Raw genomic sequence first — 23,876 nt, 5'->3', positions numbered from 1 at the left:
AAAACGCATTATATTAACTCAACTTTGGTGAATTACATCAGGTAATGCTATTTCTCTGTAGGCAGTGCGCGGTTGTGTCCTTTAATGCCCCCATTGGCTTTCACATTGATATGCTAAGTTTCGTAGTGTAAGCACGCGTATATGCTATCACTTTGTATACAGTGTTTTTTTTATGATACTAAGTGATGGGACGAACACGACGTGCGCCTGAAAGTAAGCGACACGCCTGTCCATAACAGTTGCAGGCCACTCAGAGCTTTAAATCGACCTGCACAGCCTCTGCGCCTATCACCCTAAGACATAAGTTGAAAAATGAAACCTGGGACCTCTGCGTGGCAGTCATGGTAACCGTTCGGCCACGGAGGCAGTTAGTTAAAGTTAACTATTTTGGTATAGTAAATTTTTTGGTCAAGGGTTACGAATAATCAACAATTGTTTTTAGTGCTTTCAACGTAAGGATCAATTCATTGTATGGGACTGTGATGAAATGTTTTTCGTGCAAAATGAATAAAATTGACCATATTTTAATGCTTATAGAGTTAGCTTTATGTAAAGATAATTTTATTGTAATATAAGAAAAAAATCGGGAGAGCAGAAGTCAAGGTCAAATTTAATAAAAATATTTTTTCATATAAAGTGAATAACATTAACAAATAGAACTATTCTTACGTTATACTGATGAGCTATAATTTTTTGAAATAATTTGAACAATTATAAAAAGCAAAATAATATATCGTGAAACAATTTATGCTTTTAGTTAGTGTATTTGTCAGCACTACAGACTACTATTAACTCAGAAAATGACTCGAATGATAATCCAACTCATAACTAAATGAATGAAGTTTTATTATGATCTTTTTAATCACGAACTTTTATGAAGTTTAAAAATCCGTGTTTTTACTAAATTACGAGTAAGAATTCATTTGTCACGCATCTGGTAACTCTCGTTTCGGTTGGCAACATTAAACTTTTCTGAATTGACAGCTGGGGAGGCTTGCTAGATTATTGCCCATTTATTACGTAAATCAGCGAACAGAAATTTTACAGTAACAAAAGCAAGGAACAACAGAAAAATGTTGAAGGTAGCGACTACGTTGAGGTTACTGCCCAAACAGGGCAACCAGGTACGTCTCCTGGCGACGGCAGTGGGTTATAAGCAGGCCCTAGTGAATGTGCCACCAACTAAGCTCACTGTTCTTGATAATGGGATTCGTGTCGCTTCAGAGGACTCCGGCGCTCCTACTGCTACAGTAGGACTTTGGATAGATGCCGGTTCGAGATATGAAACGTCCAGAAACAATGGCGTCGCTCATTTCCTAGAACACATGGCTTTCAAAGGCACTAGCAAAAGATCGCAAACAGACCTGGAGCTGCTCGTAGAAAACATGGGCGCGCACCTCAACGCTTACACGTCCCGGGAACAGACAGTGTTTTATGCCAAATGCCTCGCCAATGACGTACCAGTTGCTGTAGAAATCCTTGCAGACATCATCCAGAACTCTTCGCTCGCTGAACCCGAAATCGAACGAGAACGAGGCGTCATCCTTCGGGAGATGCAAGACGTCGAAAGTAATCTCCAAGAAGTGGTGTTTGATCACTTGCATGCAACAGCTTTCCAGGGTACTCCATTGGGCCAGACTATTTTGGGCCCCACCAAGAACATTAAGAAAATTTCTAAGGCTGACCTGCAGCAATACATCAAGACTCACTACCAGCCTGCACGTATTGTCCTTTCTGGAGCTGGTGGAGTTGACCACCAGAAATTAGTTGATCTAGCTAACAAGCATTTTAGTGGCCTGAAGAACTCTGCCGGAGAAATTCCAGAACTAGCTCCATGCCGCTACACTGGATCTGAGATTAGAGTAAGAGATGACTCTATGCCTCTTGCGCATATTGCAATTGCTGTTGAGGGAGCCGGCTGGACCGATGCTGACAACATTCCTCTAATGGTTGCCAACACACTTGTTGGAGCTTGGGACCGTTCTCAGGGAGGTGGTGCCAACAATGCCTCCTACCTGGCTCGAGCTGCATCTATTGAGAACCTCTGCCATAGCTTCCAGTCATTCAACACTTGCTACAAGGACACTGGTCTGTGGGGTATTTATTTTGTCTCAGAACCCTTACAGATTGAAGACATGGTTTATAATATACAGACAGAATGGATGAAGCTTTGCACATCTGTTACTGAAGCCGAGGTTGACCGTGCAAAGAACCTTCTGAAGACCAACATGCTGCTCCAACTTGATGGAACAACTCCCATCTGTGAAGACATTGGTCGTCAGATACTATGCTATGGTCGCCGTATACCTATCCATGAACTTGATGCCAGGATTGAATCTGTGACTGCCAAGAATGTTCGTGATGTTTGCAATAAGTTCATTTATGACCGCTGCCCTGTAGTTGCAGCCGTAGGACCTACTGAAGGTCTTCCTGACTACACCAGACTCCGGGCTGGCATGTACTGGCTGCGAGTGTAAATTAATATTTTTAATAGTTTACTTTTAGATTCGAAATTTAAATCAATTAAGAACGAACCCATTAAATTGTCACTCAAATGTCTGTTGTTTTATTGAAATAAAACAAAATGTCTTTGGTGGAATGTATTTATTGTTAGAAGAATAAGATAAATAAATACAATCTGTAAATAAACAGTTCTGTTTTTTAATCCATTTTGTATTATTGTTTATTATCTAATTAATAAATTATCTACATAATGGTGGTGTCTGGTGACTCCAGGGGGTCAGTAGAGGGTTTTTCGTCTTTTTTCTCTGGCACGCTGGTCACACTAGGTTTGCGAATTGTGCTGATTTTCCTCTTCTTGCCATACGGCAACACTGGCTCACTATGGCTAATAAGACTAGCTGAAGAAATAAATACTGATACCTGCTCTGGTGTGGGACACGCTATTATGAGCGCATCTTCATGGGAATTGTAAGCATTCGCAATATACTGTTCCAATTCCACAAAATAGCCGACGACGTTATTCTGTACGAAAGAAGAACACCATTAAAATATACACATTTTGTACAAATGTACAGGTTTTGGATTTCATTTTCAAATAGTTATTAGTTTGACATTGGACTAAAGTAGTCCAATTAATTCCAATTTTTATGGTTGAAGATAGTCAAATAACATGCCATTGTATGATAATAATGTCTTACGCTTGGTTTCTCTCAGGGTCGTATTCTAGAATTCTACTCAATGCTCAAGTTAGGATTGCACTGGAAGTACGACCCTAATGGCAGGGACTTGAGTATGATTTCGAGTGCTTTAAACCATACTCAAATCCTGACTTGAGCATTAAGTAGAGTTCTAGAATACGACCCTAAAAGTTGATGCAGAGCCAAGGTTATCCTTAACCTGAATTTGAAGTGATTAAAAAATTACATACCCTGATAGGTCGAAAGAGAATAAATTCAGTCTCCTTATTGGCCAAGTAAAGCTGCATGGACCGCTGCAGCGGCGCGAGGTGCGCCTTGATTGCTTTCTGGGCTTCTTTTACTACGATGGCCATTTCTTCAGGAGGCGGAGGTTGGGTCTTATACTGACCTTCGACGGACGTCATAGCTTGAGCCTGCATTGGCAATTATCAAAATGTTTAAAAACCCAAAACTGTCAAGGATGCAGAAAAGGAGTATTGCAGATGTGGTAAGCCTAAAATAATATTAAACTTCGAATATTAACAAAGTTATAATATCTATTTTTAGAAGAAAAACCGTGCTTATAAAACGTAAGATCTAAAAAATCCTGTTAGTCTCCTCATTAGAAGTACGTTAATTTATTAGTGTCATTGCACTGAATAAGCCTATAGAGTGAAATGTCTAAAATGCTCATATTAATTGAAACAACATTCTAGTGTACTCATTCAAGCCCCTAGGACATAGGTCTACCTGTTCAAAGTTTATGTATGTAGTTTATATATATTACTTGCATTCCATTTAAAATATCAAAAACGGATTTATTAAAAGTACTCAAAAATAATCCTTAATCTAGTGTAAAAGATTTTAAATTCACATGTAATCATAAGTTGATTGGTTTTATCTCATGAAAGTCATTAAAATAATACAAGCAATTTGAAACAAATTAAATGAATACTAGACGAAATCACATACGTTGCTCCGATCCCAAAGTAAGTAATTAAAACACTCGTATTCACCAGGAAATCGGAAACAACGACGGTACCACAAACAGTCAAACCCGACATAGTGGCTGGGGGCCAGAGATGAAAATTGATGTGCAAACTGACTACGCATGTCGTCTAAGGAGATTATGTATATGATAAGTTTTACTACACTCCAATATTAAAGCACAGAAGGTTATCGGCTAATTTCGTATGTAGAATCTTTAAGCCTCTCTATCTCCTCAAAAGATCTCATTATGGTAAATAAGACCTTATTACACCAAGGGTGTTATAAGTTGAAAGAATTTAGTCCAGATGTTACTCAGTTCAATACACAACAATTTGATTTTTTACGTGACTAAGTTTCAAGTTCCGCCGTATATGTTCCGTAAACAAATTAATTCCTCAATGAGAATAATAATGTTATAAATAGAAATGAAACCCGTGTTTTACAAGAAAATTTTGATGGACTATTCTCGTTTTTCACTGTCAACACTATGTTGCAAGCTTTTTTAAAATAAAGTCTATACCCTGAAACGTTTTTCTAATCGATTTTGTAAGCTTCAAACCCTTCATCGTCGTTTGAGTGAATCTTGATAAATAAACCGTGTATCTTTCAACCCGGACACTGAGAGAATTGACCTCAGTGGGACAGAAGCCAAGTACCCAACAAAAAAAAAGCTTCAAACCATTTATACCAGTTAAGTGAAAAATGCATTTTAAGCACGCAATGTTTTAAATTGATAAACAGTTTTTCCAATCTCTATAATGTAAGTACATACTACGTACCTTCTCAATAAAAGATATAATAGGTCCAGCCAGCAACTCAGAAGCGTCTTTTATAAATGTCTCGCAACAACTTTTCAACTGTCGATCGACCTCCTTTCTCGAATCCAGCAAATGTTCTTTCACCATAGGTGTTCCTTCCAAAAGAAACTCCAGCAACGCATTATTGGAGTTTAATGAAAATATCTGCCTGTGCCTTTGAATAAGGCCATATGCTGCATTCTTAACATTGCTGAAGTCTAAAGTAGTTTCTTTGATAACAAAGTCAACTTGAAACGGAGCGATCTGCTCTCTTAGAATGAGTAAATGTTTGATTAGAAATAGTTCCCCATCAATGTTGGTTTTAGTTGCTGATATTTGTTTAGCAGCGCTGTCTATACTTTGCACGCAGAGCGATATCGCTTCTTGTGCTAGGCCTTGGAACACTTTCTTCTCCAGGCATCTGGAAAAGAATTTAAAATAATGAAAACACATATAAAATTATTATTTTATAATGTCAAGATGGTAAGTTACACGCCTGTCCATAACAATTGCAATGCCACTCAGAGCTTTAAATTGCAAAGATCTTAGGGGCACTGCCACCGCGCCCGTTACCCCGAGACATAAGTTCCCAAGTCCCATATGCCTGTAAATTCATCAGCACCCTTACCATTCAAAACCAGAACACAGTAATGCTGACACTACTGCTTGGCGGCACAAATAGGAAAGGTGGCAGTACTTCCCTGGACTAACTTTCTGGAGCTCTACTGCTACCAAAACATCTTATATCAATAATATACACCTATCATTTTCAATGCCTCAGATTATTTTGCTTGCTTCGCTGTCAGGCGAACAAACGAAGACTAAAGCGTGAATGACGCTCTGTATATGATTTTAACGCCCTATAAGTTCGGACACTTTTTAGCGCGGACCCGACGTCCATATAATTGTAAGTCAATGATTAAGATACAAAAAATCGATTCAAAGAAAGAAAATTCGTGTAACCCTTAATCTAATACTGAGTGAGAAGTTCTGCCATCTAGGTTTTGTACGTAGCAACTTTTCGACGCTCATCATTATCATCAACAACATTCACGTCGAACTGCACACGGGCCTTACCATGAACTCTTATTACAGTTCAGTGTAGGTCTGTAACGTAAAAAAAGCGGGATGGTGATATACACTTCATGTAGCGCTGTCTCACAACGATTCATTATAAGTCCTAAACTGAATCGTAATAAGAGTTCATAGACTCATAGATCGTAACAAGGTCATAGACTACAACGGCTTGGGGACCTCCCACGTCTTCGAAGAATCATGTGTACATTTTACACAACATGTTTTAAAACCGAACACGAATTTTTCTGTGTATCGCGAGTGTATGGGCACACACACAGACAACCACAAATTACACCAAAACTCACGAGATAAATAAATGCAGGCCGTACAAATATTTCTCCCGGCCCGGGAATTGAACCCAGGACCTCTGCGTGATAATCCAGCATGGTAACCGCTCGGCCACGGAGGCAGTTAAAAAAATAACTTAGTAGTGCAATTATTGGTGCAGGCCTCCAAGTGGGAATCAAACCAAAGACCTAAAAAGGCAAGCATTCCCCCAACTAGGGTATAGCTGCTGTGTACCACACAATCTAATAAGTTGAGAGATATGACAATAGATTATTGTAACATGACAAGTTACTATACACTCCTTACCTATAAAGCCTAGATAAAGCGGCGAGAGTCCTTCTAACACCTGGATACCACATGCCATGTAAATCAGCCGGGGAGGCTTGTGGTCTTCTCTGGGCTTCCACATTGATGTTAGCGACTTCCTGTGATGTTGCTGATACGTCGGACACCATTGAATTGCGCGAGTCGCTGCGTTTCATAGATTGCTCTTGAATGGATAGAGCGATTTGCTGTAGACAATAAAAATGAATGAATGAAACAAAAAACTCAATGGAATGATTGATGATATATTAAAAATTATAATGACAATTAGATTATGATGATAGACCTTTTTTAACCGACTTCAAATAAAAGAGGAGGTTCTCAATTCGACTGTCTATTTTTTTTCTTTTTTTTTTAATTCCACCTCCAAGGGTGGCAAACTAGGGGATGACTTTTGAGGTCGGTTTTGTTAGTACTCTGTACGATTATACAAAACAACATACGAAAATGGCCCTTTCGGTTTCACACACCTTTACCACCACCACCTATTTGGCGCGGGTATAGGAAGGTTAAAGATAATACTATGAATTTTTATAAAGTGCAGTTATTGAGAATTCATGTTACTGTATTTTCAGCTTTAATAAACCTTTCTATCAGCGGGGAACAGACGTGGACTGGGATCTCAAAACAATGTGGTCATCATACCACATAAATGCTAGAACTGTTTTGCTTTTTGTGTCCGGTTGCGAGTGTGGAATTATTTGCCTATTCATATAATGCGAGGAGCATATAAATTATTTGTCGAGAGAGACATATCAGAAGATATATTGAACATAAAAATTGGGAACATTTCAACAGAATATTGTAACATTTAAAATGAACGTGGTGCTTATGGGTCCTCACAAGTGCTGTTCAACACTTACTGAACCCTTTTGTAACACTGTAGAAAACTAATTTTATTTATATCACACTATAGAACATGTAAATCAAAATCGACGTATCTAAAATAAATTCAATTTATTTTTTTAGTTTAGTGACAAAGGGCATGGTGTGCCATTATCATTGTTACGTAACAAAGATAATGGATTTTGGTATAATTAATAAGGTACAATTAAGTGGCTTTTTATTATGACACTAAGTAACGAGACGAATACGTCGTGCGCCTGGTGGTAAGCGACTCGTCTGTCCATAACAGTTGCAGTACAACTCAGAGATTTAAATCGCAAAGATCTGAGGGGCACTGCTACTGCACTTCATCATCATTTTGAGACATAAGTTGACAAGTCCCATGTGCCTGTAATTTCACCAGCACCTTTCAAAACCGGAACACAGTAATGCTGATATTATTGCTTGGCGGCAAAAATAGGTAAGGTGGCAGTACTTTAGTGGACGAACTCTTCACAAGGAGCTCTACTGCTACTAAAGATAAAATAAAAATAAGATAAAGATAAATTTATTCTGTATACAAATTTAACTTAAATACATGAATCTTATTAAACCTTTTATTTATATATATTATGTATGTTTACAAAACTTTAATTAAGGTTAATAGTACTAACTAAACTAAGTAAAATTGCTTACTTGTATCTTACTGTTCATATACTTGCATAATAAATAATTTTTTGCACTTTACCAAAATATATACGATTATAGTAATACACGTAATTAATAGAAACTGACCTCCATCATCTCAAGTTTGTCAGGGTAGGCGAGGTCACCGGGCGCTGGTCGGTACATTAATACGTCGGCCCTGAGATGTACGTGAGCCCGGAACACCAATCTCTCTTGCGCGTCTTGAAGAAGAGCACGGGCTGCTACCCCCAATGCGTGGAGGGTTGTAGCTAGAAAAATGGAAAAGGTTAAGATTAAAGAGTAAAACGACTACAAAAACAAGACGATACAATTGATGTAGGGCTTATGAAGGACTTCTATGGTTCAATAATTTTCCCCACTGCCTTTATGTTATAGAACAGAGGTACCCAAACTTTTGTGTCTAGTTTTCCATATTATGCCAATTTTTTCTCTTTTGGGTAGACAGGTGTTCTGCAGTCTTCTGCTTCCGCAACAGTAGAAGTTCAGCACACTTTTTCACGTCTGTTTCCGTTTATGAAGTTTAAAACGTTCCTGAAGTATTTTTCTTTGATATCTTCATAGTATTTATACTTCCGCATCCGCTTCCGTTACAGCTATCATTAAGTTTTACATCTGTTATCGTTTCATCACTAGTTTTTAATCTGTTATTTGTAGTCTTCGCTGCGTTTTACTATTCGGTCATTAAGCAGAGACGTTTGTGGTGTATGCTCTGTTCAGCTTGTTCCTTCGATAACTTCGTGAGTAATAATTTTAAAACGCAAGAGCAAGTAGGTAATTCAGTATTGACCGTATAGGTGTTCCTTGTAGTATGGGCAACTGCTTCTTTGGTCGTTCTTTTTTAAACACTGATACAACAAATCACCGGATTTAAATGTGTATCTAGATTTTTAAACGGAATACTCACGATCATTCTGGACCTGTTCCTCAATGACTTCAACTCGAAGGATAATGCATAGCTCGGCCAAGGTCTCTAGGTGGTTTATGTGGATGATGTGTGGACGCAACGACTCGTATAGACCGTTGCAAAGAGATTGGAGGTAGTCCCTGTGATTAATAATATTTTTTGGTTAAATTACAATATTAGGAGTGCGCTATTGTTCTTGGTACAGTCTGTACAACCTCAAATGGCTTTGGTTTATTCCGCATAACAATGAAAGTGTTGAAACAATCACTTTGGAAAAAATATATAGTCAAATTGAGCATGTACACTGATTACTATATGGTGTGAAAACACGATTCCTAAACATTTTCCTGATTTAAAAACACAAACTTACCTTGTAATTTTACAAGAAAATCGCTGTATTCAATAGTTACATAACATATTATTATATCAATGATTTTTTTAATCATCATCTGAACTAAATAGAACACGTATACTATACGATACACATTTTTGGCGTTAATTAAGATTGTAAAAAAATAATATCCAAAATAAATCCAATGTCTCTGCCGCTCTATCCAAGCAAAATAAACCGTATTAGTACGGAAAAAAATCGAATTCAAGCTAAGGTAGTATCGACACTTAAGTGTGAAGATCGACGCGCTCCTGTCCTTGTAGATAACCACCCACGCTAGTTTAAAAAACGTGGTGATGTATTACAGCGACAAACTAGAGCCAAAATAATGAGTTTTCCTTATGAAACACATTTATAAGAAAAACTCATTTAATATGTCCATTAAAGTATACAATCATCTACCAAACCATTTAAAACAGTTAAGGGGTCACGATTTTAAAGACGCCTTGTCGATTTGGGTAATGGACCACTGTTTCTATGCAGTCAGAGAATACTCAGAATTTAAGACATGAAATAGTAATATATAGATTTCAAGACATTGTATATAACACAACAAAATTTGCACACCTATTTTAATAATTATATACTAAGATCTTGTTAAACGCATTCTAGTAAATAAATGATCTTGACTTTGATCACTTACTCTAACGCCTGAGAAGAGCTGGTGAAGAAATGCGCGTACAAGGCGCACTCGTCGCGACAAGCGTGCGCGAGCAGCGAACACGACGTTCGCACCAACGTACAGTGATCACGCAGATGTTTGGCCGCGGCGGTGGCCAAGGCCGTAGCCGTGGGCGCGCCCGCAACGCGAGCCCGCCTCTGTGCGTACTCTCGCTGGATGTCCGACAAAAGAGATGCGTAGCTGAAAATAAAATTGTACCGGTCAGCTAGCTAACAAACTCGTTGGACTAAATTACTAACATTATGAACAATAAACTTTTGTTCCATAACTTTTAATAATTTATCAAATTTTACATTTCAATTACAGTTAATAGCCACATCTCTAGCCAGGGCTGATAGCTGTAAACCTACCTAACTGGATGACGAAATACTTTCATAGATGGCGCTACGGCTAAAAAATCGTTGAAAACCAAATATAAAGATCCGACAATAAGCACATAGAAAAATTCGTGAGGTTCGCTGGTTCATTCCGTGGCTTAGTGTCTGACACGGTTTGCTAGAAGACATCGGTCCGAATACGGTCGGATTGAAGGAATTTTTTTTAAGTGTTCGGTCTTTGTATTAATAATTATAACAAAATGTGAAGTAATTTCACAAAAAAATAATCGCATATCAATTCAATACAAATTTAATTTATCAAATTTTACTAAATAAAAATATTTAAATAGATCGCTCTATACAATGATAACTCTGTGTGGTAACAAAATAAATCATCGAGGAGGACACTTACATATTTGAATTTACTATGAAATACCTACAGAGCTAAAAGGAGTAGTGCAACAAAAACTTAAAAATTTATTTTGCTAAACTTATTACGTATTATAAAAAGTCCAGAACAAAAGTTGTTGTTTATGATATTACTAATATGGTCCTGCGAGGTTGTAAGTATTTTACAAATAACCCTGTATAGAATTTGAATTAATAAACACTGAACGCAGCCGAAATGATTTTTTTACCCAGGCAACTTTTAACTTTTCTTTTAATCTTTATAAATGTAAAATTAAGACTCATTAGAAAATACTCTTTTTTGGTTACAACCCCGTTTCCAACTCCAAAATTTCAATTGCAATTTTTTAACTTGCAATAAAGAATACTGGGTAAAAATTTAAAAAATCAACAATCAAGTTTGAAAGTTTTTCGTTAACACAACAGCTTAATTGGGTATAACTAAACTAGCAATAAGCAATAGTTAGTTCTGTCATATGTACGTTGTTATTTTTAATGCAGCAATAAACATTTACTTCAGTCACTCATTCATTCTAGTTGTGGAAAGAATATTGTTAGACTACATGACAAACGGTTATATCATGTCAACAAGTCTCGATCCTACATACCACAGTAAGATGAAATCCAGTCTTTATTCTGTCCAATGATAAATTTCACGCAATTATCCATGCAATACTCGTTTTTAAAATACTAAGTTTGTAAATTAATTAATTCAGTTTAAAAATAATTCACGCATTCGGTTTCAGATTTAACGAGTTGAAAATTGGTTGAATTTTTTAAAATCTATTTTATTTAGGAGATTAAACTATTTTTCCGGATTTAAATCGCGTATATTTGTTTTTTCAAACAAACCGACGTTTCGGGCCTTTTAAAGGTCCCATGGTCACGGTTGACTGAGGTGGTACAGTCTTCAACCAGGTCTAATATTGACGCAAACCACACTATAGTTACAATAGTTATTAATTAAATACCTTATTTTTAATTTTACGGGTTTGCATCAATATTAGACATAACTGGTTGAAGACTGTACCACCTCAGTCAACCGTGACCATAGGACCTGTAAAGGGCCCGAAACGTCGGTTTGTTTGAAAAAAACAAATATACGCGATTTCAATCCGGAAAAATAGTTTCATTTCCTATGTGTAACAATCGCGAAAACCTAAGAACTCGATATCCATTTTATTACTATTAAAATATTAAAATAAAGTCCAAAAAAAAAAACACGCTTACTCAGCATTAACGGCAGCACGTCTTTCAATTTCACTAATAACCATTTTCAACTTGGGCGCAGCGGCTTGAAACTTTCCGAAGTAAACAGCATACGCCGTATCTATAGTCTCTTGATCGTTCGGATCTTCATCCTTTGGCGCAAGCACTTGTTCCGTGGCGTGATTCAACACGTGAGTAACATATGAACGGATGAGAGAGATCGCACGATTTTGCAGGTGCCGATATTTAACGAGGTACGTGTGTGATTCTTTGAAGTGACTCTGGAAAACGAAGATATTAACTTGGAATCATCTTCTTAAGTCCTTCTTCGGAAGATTGATGGTAGCCAAGTCGAAGAGCGGTTCCTTGTTAATTAAGAGGTCAACGATTAGATATCCCTGACGCGGCATGTATGTACCTTGGATTTCTACGTTTAAGTTACGTAAAATTTATTTTTGAAAAAACGCACACATTCATAGACATTTGATTTATGAATGTTTAGTAGTTTCTTGGTAACGGTAAAGGGAAATTTCGTGATGAAACCTACATATCGAAGAAGGTTCATAAGTTGCCAAGGCAATGTGACGGACTAGAGCCTAAACCCTCTCTTTTGATGAGACCCGTGCAGTGTACAAGTGAGATCTGTAATGGGTTGATGATGATTATTATACAGGTTGGAAATTCGAGACGGATCGTAAGGACGAGGGGAAATTCCCATAGACCTTTGATCCTTACCAGAAATAGAAACGAATGGCATGAAAAAAATTACATGAAAATTGCTGACTGTACCATTTTTTTTAAATCTGTGAATGCCAATTGAATACGTTCAAAATTCAAAGACAGTATTCTTAGATCATTTTCTTGTAACTATGATAGTTAGGGTAGCTACCCTTGCTGAACCATCTCAAATTTTCACTCTATATATCTTTATGTTCAATTTAACCATTAAATATATAAAAGTATGAATACATGATACAGCTTTTGGCCGCTGGAAGAGTAATTTACTTTTAATTTACTGTATTTTTGCGTAAAATCAGAGTTCGAGATCACTCTCTGTGCGAGTGCGGCCTAGAAGACGGTACCTTGGAACACATTTTTTTCAATTGCCCTAATATTGCTGTTCCACTTTATAACTTACTTTCTCCAAAATTCCCCCGCCCCATTAACATAAACAACCTCTTAACTTTAGTGTTCTCCCCCCATATTGTTACTCTATGTAAATTTATCCACTTAAATAACATATATTTATAAATATTGTTTTGCTGTTTTGTTTTACATTCTCAACTGAGTACTCCCGTACTCCAACTTACCAACACTGGTTAATGTCCTATTAGAGCTTAGCGAAAATTTTTTTTTTGTTTCGTTTTTTTTCTTTCAACTGTGACATTGGCAAAATCATCAGTTCTCATATTGATGGAGCCATAAAAATAAAAAGTGAAGTGAAGTGAGTAATTTACTGTAGGAAATCGCAGTTCATATTTAGTAATCATTGTTGCAACTTACATTGTCCCTCATGTACTCGAGACACTCGTCAATCTTGGCGAGCACAATGAAGAAAGCCTCGCTATTGACAGACATTGTGGGGCTGTGCAGTCTCTGGGACAGATGCTCGACTTGTGTAAAATAGTGCAGTTTGTGCTTTATTTCATCACCTGGAGTTTAATTTTTTTATATATTATTGGAAAAGAAAATGCAGAGCTTCGAAGTCGAACCTTTAATAAATAAATAAAGGTATTATAGTACTCAAATAAGAAGTAATAAGGGAATCTAAATTATACATTGTTCATAGTAAAGTTATACATTTTAATATTAGCATCTAATGTGTAATTGCGATGCCTAAACTAAGTAGAGTCAAGTGTTTTAGGCGTCTAAAATACAGGCATAGACCAGAATGGTCAGTAGTCAAGACAGGAATCAAGAGTCTGCCAGTTCATCATTCGGCCACACGTTCGCGCACGCACACATGCATACACACAGACACAGTCTTACTCTTTTACTTTTCCCTCCTCAAAACATCATTTTATAGTAACTAAAATTTCGAATTTTGTTTTCACTTGTAATTAGTCAATCATAGGAATTAAGACTGCCCAGAGGTGGAGACCTAGTTTTTCTTTTTTTTTAACGAATTTGTTTCCAAGCGTTCCTTCACAGCAAAAACATTAAATCTAGGATAAGGTTAGAATAGAACATTACAAAATATATTTCCTCACTCTCAAAGTAGCCTGTGACGTGAGAGCCAATCTTCCTCTCTACCACAGACATATGTTATGTCTGTGCTCTGTACTTTACCACTAAAAAGAGTGACAAGGTTTATTGCATTACATTGTAACCAGAGAAAAAACAAAAAGGTAAAATATAATAATAATGTAAAAGAAAAAAGGTCAATAAGAACAACTTAAACAATATGCAAGTTAAAAAACAAATTAACGAGATCTTTTAGTTATCTGAAAACAGTTTTAGTTTGTTCAGAGACTGGCTTATACAACCAGATTATATTTCGATGCTATATAAAGTATATATTATTACATGCACTGTGGAGACAACAAAATGATTTTTAATATTATTACTAAGACATTATTATAGGCCCTTCATTTAGGGCCTAAGCAGCCCTTCATCACTGCAACCATTAACTGATCTATTGTGATCACTACTAATGAGGTACAATTCGAAGAAAAGGCTAACAGTACTAAAGAACTGAAGGAATCATAAAATAACAAGTCACAACATTGTTATTTCATAAATCTTTAATTACATAACAAATACATATTTGCAGTTTTGCGCTTTGACTCTTTTCAGAAGGAAGAAGAACTAATTTTATCAATATGTTATTTCTCTGAGAAAGTACCAGCAACGCGCTACATCATGTACGTCTACATCTTGTGTGGTATTGCATTTGTGTCTAAAGCCCTTTAGTACGACAACACAGGAAAACAGGACTTACCTATGCTAGAAAGTTTGTTTTGGTCAGCCAATAACTGCTCACTCATATTGTGCAGAGCATTTGTCTTGTTGGACACCAGTTGATACTCCTCAGTCAACTTATTGAGATCTGACATTGTCTCTGTTATCTGAAAAATGTGAAGAGTATACTATTAGAAATTGCACATTTGCTACTAGAGTACTTAACCTTTGGACATTTTGCAATGCTGCAGGCAATCACACACCTGCAATCTAGTCATTAGAGAAAAATAAATGGCAACTTTGATATTGCCAAAAAATTTACACATTTTTGTTGTTTGAATAGGTTGTATAAAAGCTGACATGTACAAAATAAGTATAGTTTTAATTATAACAAGCTAGTAGAGTAATTTCACAAAAAAGAATTGAATACCTATATATATAATTGAATATATAATAATGAAAATTTAATTAAGTATAGTTTTAGTTTAGCTGTACGGCCGAACATTAGACATACAAAATATTGAAGGTATATTACTTTCAATAATTCACTCACATGCACTTCGACAGACTAAACAAAGTATAACATGTTTCTTATTCAATGATATTACATATTGTGAACACATGGATCTAATAAGTCTGTTAGTAATTTAAACAAAGTAATAGTTATATTTCTTCCTTATGTGAGAGTGAATAAATAAATAAATAAATAAAAAAATAAATATATGGGTAAATTTTAAAAATAATAATTTTAAAATGTAACTGGATGTTATAATAATAATGATAATTTGAGTAATGTCAAAATAAATATACAAATGTCAAAAATTAGATAACAAATTTAAGGATTTGTCACTTAAAAATTCAAACACTGTATATCTGTAGATATTAAATGCAATACTTCTATCTCCTGGCTAAATAAAAATCATGTATTTGCTATATTTGCTGATTGTTCACACTGTAAAGTGTAATACATTGTCACAATATATGCCGCCGATATCAATAGAATCTTTGTCCTGCAGAAACGTGCAGTTAGGGCAATTTACAATCTGGGCCCCAAAGTATCTTTGAGAGATAAGTTTAAGGAAATTAACATTCTTACACTAGCCTCACAGTACATTTATGAAAATGTAATTTATGTTAAAAGGAATAGCAATTTATTTATGAAAAATAGTGACAGACATAACATTAATACGAGGAATAGAAATAAACTAGCTTTTTTTGATAGTTGTCTTCACAAAGTCAAAAAATCATTTAAGGGGCAATGTATACGCTTCTATAACAAGATTCCGGTTGATATACAAAATTTGCCTTTCACAAGGTTTAAAACTATAGTGAAACAAAAACTTTATACTAAAGGTTATTATACAACTTCTGCGTACTTGGATGACAAAAATCCGTGGTAGTAACCCGTTTAGCTCATGGAGGTAGTCTCGATCTCTGATGTTTCAAATAAAAAAAAAAATATTGTAAATGTTATTTACAAAGAGCAACTGGATCTGGAGTCTGGATCATACAATGTGTAACAATTAGCCACTTGTTATTCCGACTATCCAATGCCAACAGCACATATTATTTGAAATGATCATTACGCATTAAAAAATTAATAATATTGACCCTACCTGATTAGTCAAAGCGACACATTCATTCCTTCTTTCTTCCAATTGTTTATAATAAGCCTCATACGGACCATCGTTAGCTTTGATACTGCTCTCACATAGTTTCTCGTACCACTCCAGGAAGTCATATGTTGAATCAACTGGTGGTATTGATGTCGGAGATCTCTCTTCATCTGGTGGGGATTTGGTCTAAGAAAAATAACAGAAAATAGTATATTTAAATAATCACTTTTTATTTTACTACTCTTGATTTATAAGAACGATCTGGTGATCACTGGCTCAAATATGATTGTAACTGTTTGTTGCACCTGTGCAACAGTAAGAGATACTGGTTCCCATGGAACAGGTACTAGTAATTTGGGAATATGAATGGCATGAAAATTTAAATAAATTATACAAACAAAAATGCACTTTTTATACATGTAGGTGCTGTTTTGAATTGTTTACATTGCAAAACCAACGCGGCAAAAAAAATAAGTTAGTAATAATGACACATTAATGGGCGTCCATGAGAAAAAGACCAATGTCAGTCTGCTTAAGATTTGTGACCAAAATTTTGCCTTACCATAATCATATTACACAGATGATTTTTTATGTATGAACATTTTTTTATAATACAGACATAAATTACCTATGAAGTAAACATTTCACAACAAACAACATAATATACCTATTTGGTTAGATAAATGTATATATAAAACTTAATATGTGTTTTTTTACAAAGTTTCACACTATACTGTTAAATTAATTAACGTAAGTAGCTCTGTGTCAGCTGTCAAAGACACATTGAAGAAGAAGAAGAAGAGCAGCTACACAAAACAGAAAAAATTGGCATGTGGTCTACAACACAAAAAAGTTTAAAAACTTCTGCCTTAAGAAATCCTACTATTGATTATTGGTCTAACATGTATACATGTATAACTAAAACATATGACTAAAATTTTAAATGTACATAGAAGTCTTAGAATTTTATTTTAAAAACTTTGTAATTGAATTTTACCCAAAAAAATTTTATTTCACTTCAAAATAGCCAAAATTTGAAAAGGACAATTTCATACTATAACCCCTAATAATAATTATTGTATGTATGTCATATGTAGAATATAAATTATTTATATTCTACATATTACATACATACAATTATGAACAAATTATTTATATATAAATAAAAATTAGCTACTCTAAAACAGGATTATTGCCGAAGTGTATTATTTGCATTGGGTGCTCTTATTCACTGACCAATCTATATGGCATAGTTGTATACAATTCTCCACCGGTCAGTATTAAGACATTGCAGAAAATATCAATAGGACATCACCATGACTAGTATTAAAAGCGTTAAAATTGCACTATGAATGGATATAAAAGTTTTCATGATAAAAAGTAGACCTTCTGAGGTCCACGTATTTTTTTACGAGCTCTACAATTAAATTTCAAAAGTATAATAAAATAGAAATACCATTAAAATCGGATGTCTCATTTTCAGATTAATCGCTAGTATTCCAAATTGAAAGTAAAATAAATACTAACTTCTTCAGGGTCTGTAGAAACACCAAGAATTAGGGACTCCAAATCAAATATTGCTTCCCTCTGCTCTGAAGTTAGCGGCGCTAGAGGATTCTCCGGGGCCTCCCATAGTAACAGCTTGCTTTGAATCTCTTTAAGACTCATATTGTCCATAATTTATTATTTATAACAAGAAATTATTTTTAACATTTGAAATATAAAACAGCTGACGTCAGTACCATTTTGACAATTTGACATTACCAAGCAATTTATGGTGGAACTAAATCCACCATAGACAAACATAATGTTGAATTATAGAACAGTACCAGAAAATATACAGAAACATATGAGAAACACAATAATTGTGAAATTGAAATTCATTAAATATTCTTATAACCAAAAAAGATTCTTTAACAGTCTAGAACAAAAGTACAAACTTCTCTTCCAGAAGTGTTTACATGTTACGCCATCTAGTGCTGAGTAGTAGAAACTATAAGGTGAATATACTCAATATTCTCAGGGTTTTGTGATTGTTACATAGAAAATGAAATTATTTTTTCAGATCAAAAACGTGAATTCAAACTATTTCAAACAAAAACATTTGTTAGAAAAACAAATATACGCCGTATTTTATTTCATTGCTTAGAAACGGAAATTATCAATCTTTTGCTCCATCTATCGTACGTTTCGAGAACTATCACAACTAAGCTTATTCAACATTACCAGAAGCAGTGCCATCTACAAGACACTTTGTGTACTTAATATGCAGTTACTTCTTATCATTGCCTTTAAGCATTCGTCAATATCAACAGATGGCGCTACATTTACGTTTTATTATTTTAGAAGTGTTACCGCGGTGTAATTTCATAAAAATAATCTTTTAATCTGAAACGTCATCGTAAACTTTACGTGTTCATAACACATAACTTTGTTACGACTATTAATTTTTGTTACCAAAATAAGCTTCTTTTGGGATTCAGCTATACATACATTGATTCCAGAATCTTACGAGAATATTCTTCTTTTTTTACTGTACTCTACATTAACATTTGTTCCCAGTAGTAGTGCCGAGTAGTAAAGGCAGAAGTGCATTAAGCTTAAAAGGTTTGAAAAATTTAAAAACAACATTGAGTAGTTTTGCATTTATTGGGTATGAGGAACCTTTCCGGTCAACATAAGCTATAATGGACAATTTCTGTTTACAGTATATTTACAATTTCAGTATTATAATAATATAATTCATATCTAGGTCTAGGGTAATGTTTTTAGGAGTAAATTACTGTATATCCACAATAATTATGAGACCTATAACAAAAATCATTTATACACATAGTAGCGTTGTACAAAACACTACTCTATTATAAGTAAAATAGTCACACACTAGTTGCTGGGACGATCCTTCCTTACTTTGGCTTTCACAATTCTGTACATTCCGAGCTTTTAAATTCTCTAACACTTCGCTGCGCGACATTCCGTTTCCGTCACATTCAGTCTCCCAGCTACTTTGTTCGCTTGTTCATAGATAAACAATGAAGCTAGTTTAAATACAGCGAATATTTAACTTATACATTTTAGATACAACTCTCACGATAACAGGAATAAGATCCACTGAAGGCAGCCTACGGTTCCTTTTCATTACACTCTTCATTATTTACATAATTCCGACTCACAACTTGTACTATATACAAACAATTTAATCTTTAAAAAAATACAGTGTTAAATCGCTATAACCTCTATCATCGATATAGTGTTGGAATAAAAATAGTGTTGTTTTCAGTTTCAGCGTGCAAAATTTACTAAAGCCAGCGACCGCACGAGGCCACATTCTCGCAACGATTCTAATCTAACGACTCTTTACTTACTCTAACGTCGACTGCAGTAAAATACATTCAAACTTTTATATGCATTAATATGTTACAATTAAAGTATAAACTAAATGAAAACTTCACACGACTTCCTATCGACAGATCATTATACTCGGGCCGACGAGGTACAAGTTCTCGCAATTTAATTCAAACTTGATAAATAACTTAAACATAAAAAAATATAGAAAATAAATTAACACACAGTCATTGTTCAATGCATAGGAATATTCAACTATTTCATTACAATTATTATAAACACACGTCTTACAGCGTAATCTTAATTGGAATATATTATGTTGATAGCGATACCTAAACTTTAACTGGAGAAATTATAAACATAGAAACATCAGGACTCGTTGCTGAGATGCGTAGCAAAAGCATGGCTGGTTGAACAAAATTCTGCACTCTATAAAGATTTAATAACATAAAATAAACTAGTTTGTATGATTTCGAAGCTTAATATGTTGAAGGCTCAAGGCACGCGGGCCGCGGGTGGCATCCCAACTCAGTTCCGGGACATGCCGGCCGGCGCGGACGGTGCTCTAACTTGACACTCCTGTGATTTATATCGATAGGCGAGGCGTTGCGAGCTGCGCAGCTTCCCTCGGCGCTCGACCGCGTTTCCACTCGTTCCTTGTTAACCTACGAATTAACATAACACAGCCATAGTGACTCCCCAGGTCCCGCGGTTTGCTCGCGGCTGCTGGGGTCGCGCGCCGAGGGGGAGGCCTGGGACCTCTGCCGGCGGGGCCGGCGGGCGTGGTCAGGGGTGCGGCCCGGCGCTCTACGACACCGGCGGCTGCGGACCCTGTGGCTGTGGGGGCGGCTTCGCGCCTGCTGCTGGCAGTTGTGCCAGCGTATCCTGCGACGCGTGCGCGCGCAGGTACGTGTTCTCCACTTCCAGCTGGTTAATTCTCTCCATCAGTTCGGCGATGCGTTCTTTCAGTACCTCCACTTCTTCGCGCACTGCGAACATCAAGTGGCTCTTAACCAGATCCTGCAACAATGGATAAAAACATGCATTAAACAAATTTAATAAAATTATTTGGGAATACTGTGTATTTTTTAAATTTAGTAGTTACGTAATTAACACGTCTAAGAAAATTATAGTCGACATCTAAAATCATTACTAAAAAAAAAGTCAAACACAATCAGTGATAGAACGTATTTATTCCTGCGCGTTAACATCTTCTCTATAAATTGATTAAAACGCGTGATTGCCGGTAATCACGAAGCAACTGAACGAAACGCACTTTACGAAACACTTCAACGAAGTAATAGATCGATAAACAATAATGCACAGTGAAAAACGTACTTTATTAGGCACGACCACGTAACAGGGATCTTTCTGTCCCTTTTGTCTGATCTCGTAGAGGCAGCCATCTCTGGGTTGTTGCACAAATTCGATCATGATTTTACCGCGACGGGAAAAAAATAATTTTCACGGTCAGTGTATGTAGCCGGCGGCGGCTAAAGTGCACAATAAGAAAAGTAATGCGGCGAAGTTGCTCTTGCGAGTCCTAGCAGGCGACTGATGGTCTGCGCACACGCTCGCCCTATATAAAATGGCGGAGTCGACGAACACGTCACCCGCGAGCGCGCCACGCGGCCGGCCCGTGCACCCTGAACGCAACAACACTGCCTATAACGATACCAATAAGCTCTTGTTTTCATCGAACTTGTTTTCCCCAGTTCCGTTCAAAAATCGCGCGATACGAGGACGTTGACATTTCTGTGCGTAAGTCGAGAAAAAGCTACTTTGCTGCAATGAATCTTAAATTTGTACGTTATGAATGTCTAACAAAGGTGTTTTTTACAGGTGACGAGCAAAATCCGAATTCATTCATACAAAACTAAAAATAATTCCTAAAAAAACATTAATATGGATCACAAACGGACAATCAGATCAAATTACAGCAATCGACTTTCGCTCGACATTAAATTCGAGCAGAAGTTTTCCAGGTTTCGAGAGCGTTCGTTGTGTACCTAATATTAACGTACCTAATATTAACGTAGAATTTTAAATGAAATATTTACCATTATTGACAGAACCGAACGTACCATACAAATTCCAATAAAAGAAATAGTGTTGGTACTATTTTGAAGGCTTTTTGTATTAACGTTCTAGTGCAAAGTGACGATGTACCTATACGGCATGCCGTCTACTAAAGCCAATTAAATTCAACTACCTATCTTAGGTTAACAAACGATGGCCTAAAAATAAACAAATAAATATCGCTGCACAAAATATTCCAACAGATTGTAAACAATTTGTAAGTAGATGTCATTATGAAGGAATATACTCAGAAATGCTAGGACTTCAGCTAGATTTATTAATGAAACTGCAGAATTTAAGATTCTTATGGTAATAGGACGTAGGAATGCGGATGGCAATTACAGAACAAAGTGGAATTGAGCAGAAAATTATAATTTATGCCAGATTGTCGACAAAGGAATCCATAATACTACCCATAGATAAAAATAAAATGCAATTAAAGTTATTTTTTAATAAAAGTTATTTTTTCTCAGAGTTATCGCAAAGGTCGACAAAAATGGCGATTCATTTTTGCTTGTAAAAGAGAATAATCTGTATGTATGTAATAGGTTTGGTGATCAAGTTTTAAGGATTCGAGATTATGGACGGTTTAAAAGTGGCGTGTGCGCATTTTTCCAGCTTATAATTAGAATCGTAAAAATAGCAGCGCTACTTGACGAGATCTTATTAGTGGGTGCGTAGGTCAACAACAGCAACCACTCCAACAGCACCAACAACGTCAACAACTCTAATTGAAGGTCGGCACCTTCAATCCGATGTGTTGACTGCACCAATGAATTCCGGTTCTTATGTTGCTGATGCGGTGAGTCCAGAATGACGATGCGCCAATAGACATATTGACAGAATTCACGATACTGGCGTTCAATTGACAATATCGAACATTGGTACAAATGGGAGACATAATCAAACGATTATTACCAAGTGTGTGCAAATATTGGAAAAATCAAAGGTCAACAAACATCATAAGTAGCAGGTGCAAAACAGGAAACAGTGATTAGAGTGTCATTTATCGAATATGACAATGGCACTACATTAAAACAGTACTTATCTGTATGTGCGTATATCCAGGAGAGGTTAGTAGGTAAACTAGATAACGACAGAGTGCTCGAAAAACATGTCATTTTAGATAAGATACAAGACAACACGGTGCGCTCAATACCTGGTGTAGCTGAGTAACCGAGTGATCACCATGTCATGAGTGGTCAATTTAGGCAAGTGTTAAATGAATATAAAACATGTGTAAACAAAGCTGTTCCTCTGAGCACAGGACTGATGAGTCCAAGGGAGTAACTAGCAACATTGTCGGACGAGAACCTGATACTAGCAATTAAGTTGATACCAATGCATGTGAAACTTCCAAATTAGAACGTGTTTTATGATTTGAGACTTATATTAATGCACGGCCTTGAGCGCTTTGAACGTGGCAATTTTAAAAGAGAATGTATCATGTACACACATTTTTGAGCAAGTATTTGTGATCGGTTGGATTAACAATGTAGTCACGATGATTATGTTTCTCTTGCGGTACTTCAATATAGTAAGCATATTTTCATGTGAGATAAAAGACAATATTGCAACAAATAAACATCAAGACCGCAACAAAAAAAAAAAATGTGCTGCCTTATTTGATGGCGTAAGCTGGTGTGATAAAAACAGTGATTAGAGATTCAACGCGGGGAAGGTAGACGGACCGGTTCTGGATACTGAATACGTAAACAACATAAAAGTTCAAAACACTATTGTGGTGACGTTCATTTACATGAATAATACATTTTATAGGTGACATCATCTCCTTTGAAAGAAACGGCAATGTTTACAATGAGTGGGTTGCAAAGCAAATTAATTTTGTTTAATAATAATAACCGGAATATGATC

At 35.9% G+C, this 23,876-nt stretch overlaps 3 protein-coding genes across 4 annotated transcripts in view; 1 reads left to right on the top strand and 2 right to left on the bottom strand.

Moving 5' to 3' along the window:
- The first annotated feature begins 986 nt into the window (after nt 1–986).
- On the top strand, nt 987–2,629 carry LOC113230226 (mitochondrial-processing peptidase subunit beta). Its single transcript, XM_026464050.1, has one exon. The coding sequence runs from the start codon at nt 1,074–1,076 to the stop codon at nt 2,475–2,477; it is 1,404 nt and encodes a 467-aa protein (XP_026319835.1). The 5' UTR covers nt 987–1,073; the 3' UTR covers nt 2,478–2,629.
- On the bottom strand, nt 2,509–18,269 carry LOC113230225 (conserved oligomeric Golgi complex subunit 3). Its single transcript, XM_026464049.1, has 12 exons — nt 18,105–18,269; nt 16,578–16,763; nt 15,002–15,128; nt 13,564–13,712; nt 12,082–12,341; nt 10,088–10,306; nt 9,054–9,193; nt 8,237–8,397; nt 6,599–6,804; nt 4,910–5,348; nt 3,392–3,574; nt 2,509–2,985 (listed from the first exon to the last, which is right to left on the bottom strand). Exons 1-12 carry the CDS (start codon nt 18,252–18,254, stop codon nt 2,707–2,709), a joined length of 2,499 nt encoding a protein of 832 aa, XP_026319834.1. The 5' UTR covers nt 18,255–18,269; the 3' UTR covers nt 2,509–2,706.
- Nucleotides 18,270–19,922: 1,653 nt separating this feature from the next.
- LOC113230210 (protein bunched, class 2/F/G isoform-like) overlaps nt 19,923–23,876 on the bottom strand; it is a 172,685-nt gene continuing 168,731 nt past the window's right edge. For both annotated transcript variants that reach the window (XM_026464028.1, XM_026464029.1), the window contains one exon: nt 19,923–20,942. In XM_026464028.1, the coding sequence (XP_026319813.1) occupies nt 20,730–20,942 (213 nt within the window). In that variant the 3' untranslated portion in view covers nt 19,923–20,729. The remainder of the gene's footprint in view (nt 20,943–23,876) is intronic.

This window comes from Hyposmocoma kahamanoa, unplaced genomic scaffold (genome assembly GCF_003589595.1).
Source record: "Hyposmocoma kahamanoa isolate Upper Pololo Valley unplaced genomic scaffold, ASM358959v1 63, whole genome shotgun sequence".
Lineage (NCBI taxonomy): Eukaryota > Metazoa > Arthropoda > Insecta > Lepidoptera > Cosmopterigidae > Hyposmocoma > Hyposmocoma kahamanoa.
This window is presented reverse-complemented; position numbering and strand designations above follow the sequence as displayed.

Excerpts from the sequence above, each read along its gene's own strand:
- LOC113230226 (XM_026464050.1), top strand. The coding sequence starts at position 1,074 with ATGTTGAAGGTAGCGACTACGTTGAGGTTACTGCCCAAACAGGGCAAC.
- LOC113230225 (XM_026464049.1), bottom strand. The coding sequence starts at position 18,254 with ATGGACAATATGAGTCTTAAAGAGATTCAAAGCAAGCTGTTACTATGG. Across the intron at positions 16,764-18,104 it reads TTTCTACAGACCCTGAAGAA|ACCAAATCCCCACCAGATGA; the intron begins GTTAGTATTTAT and ends TATTTTTCTTAG. Across the intron at positions 6,805-8,236 it reads ACAAACTTGAGATGATGGAG|CAAATCGCTCTATCCATTCA; the intron begins GTCAGTTTCTAT and ends TATTGTCTACAG.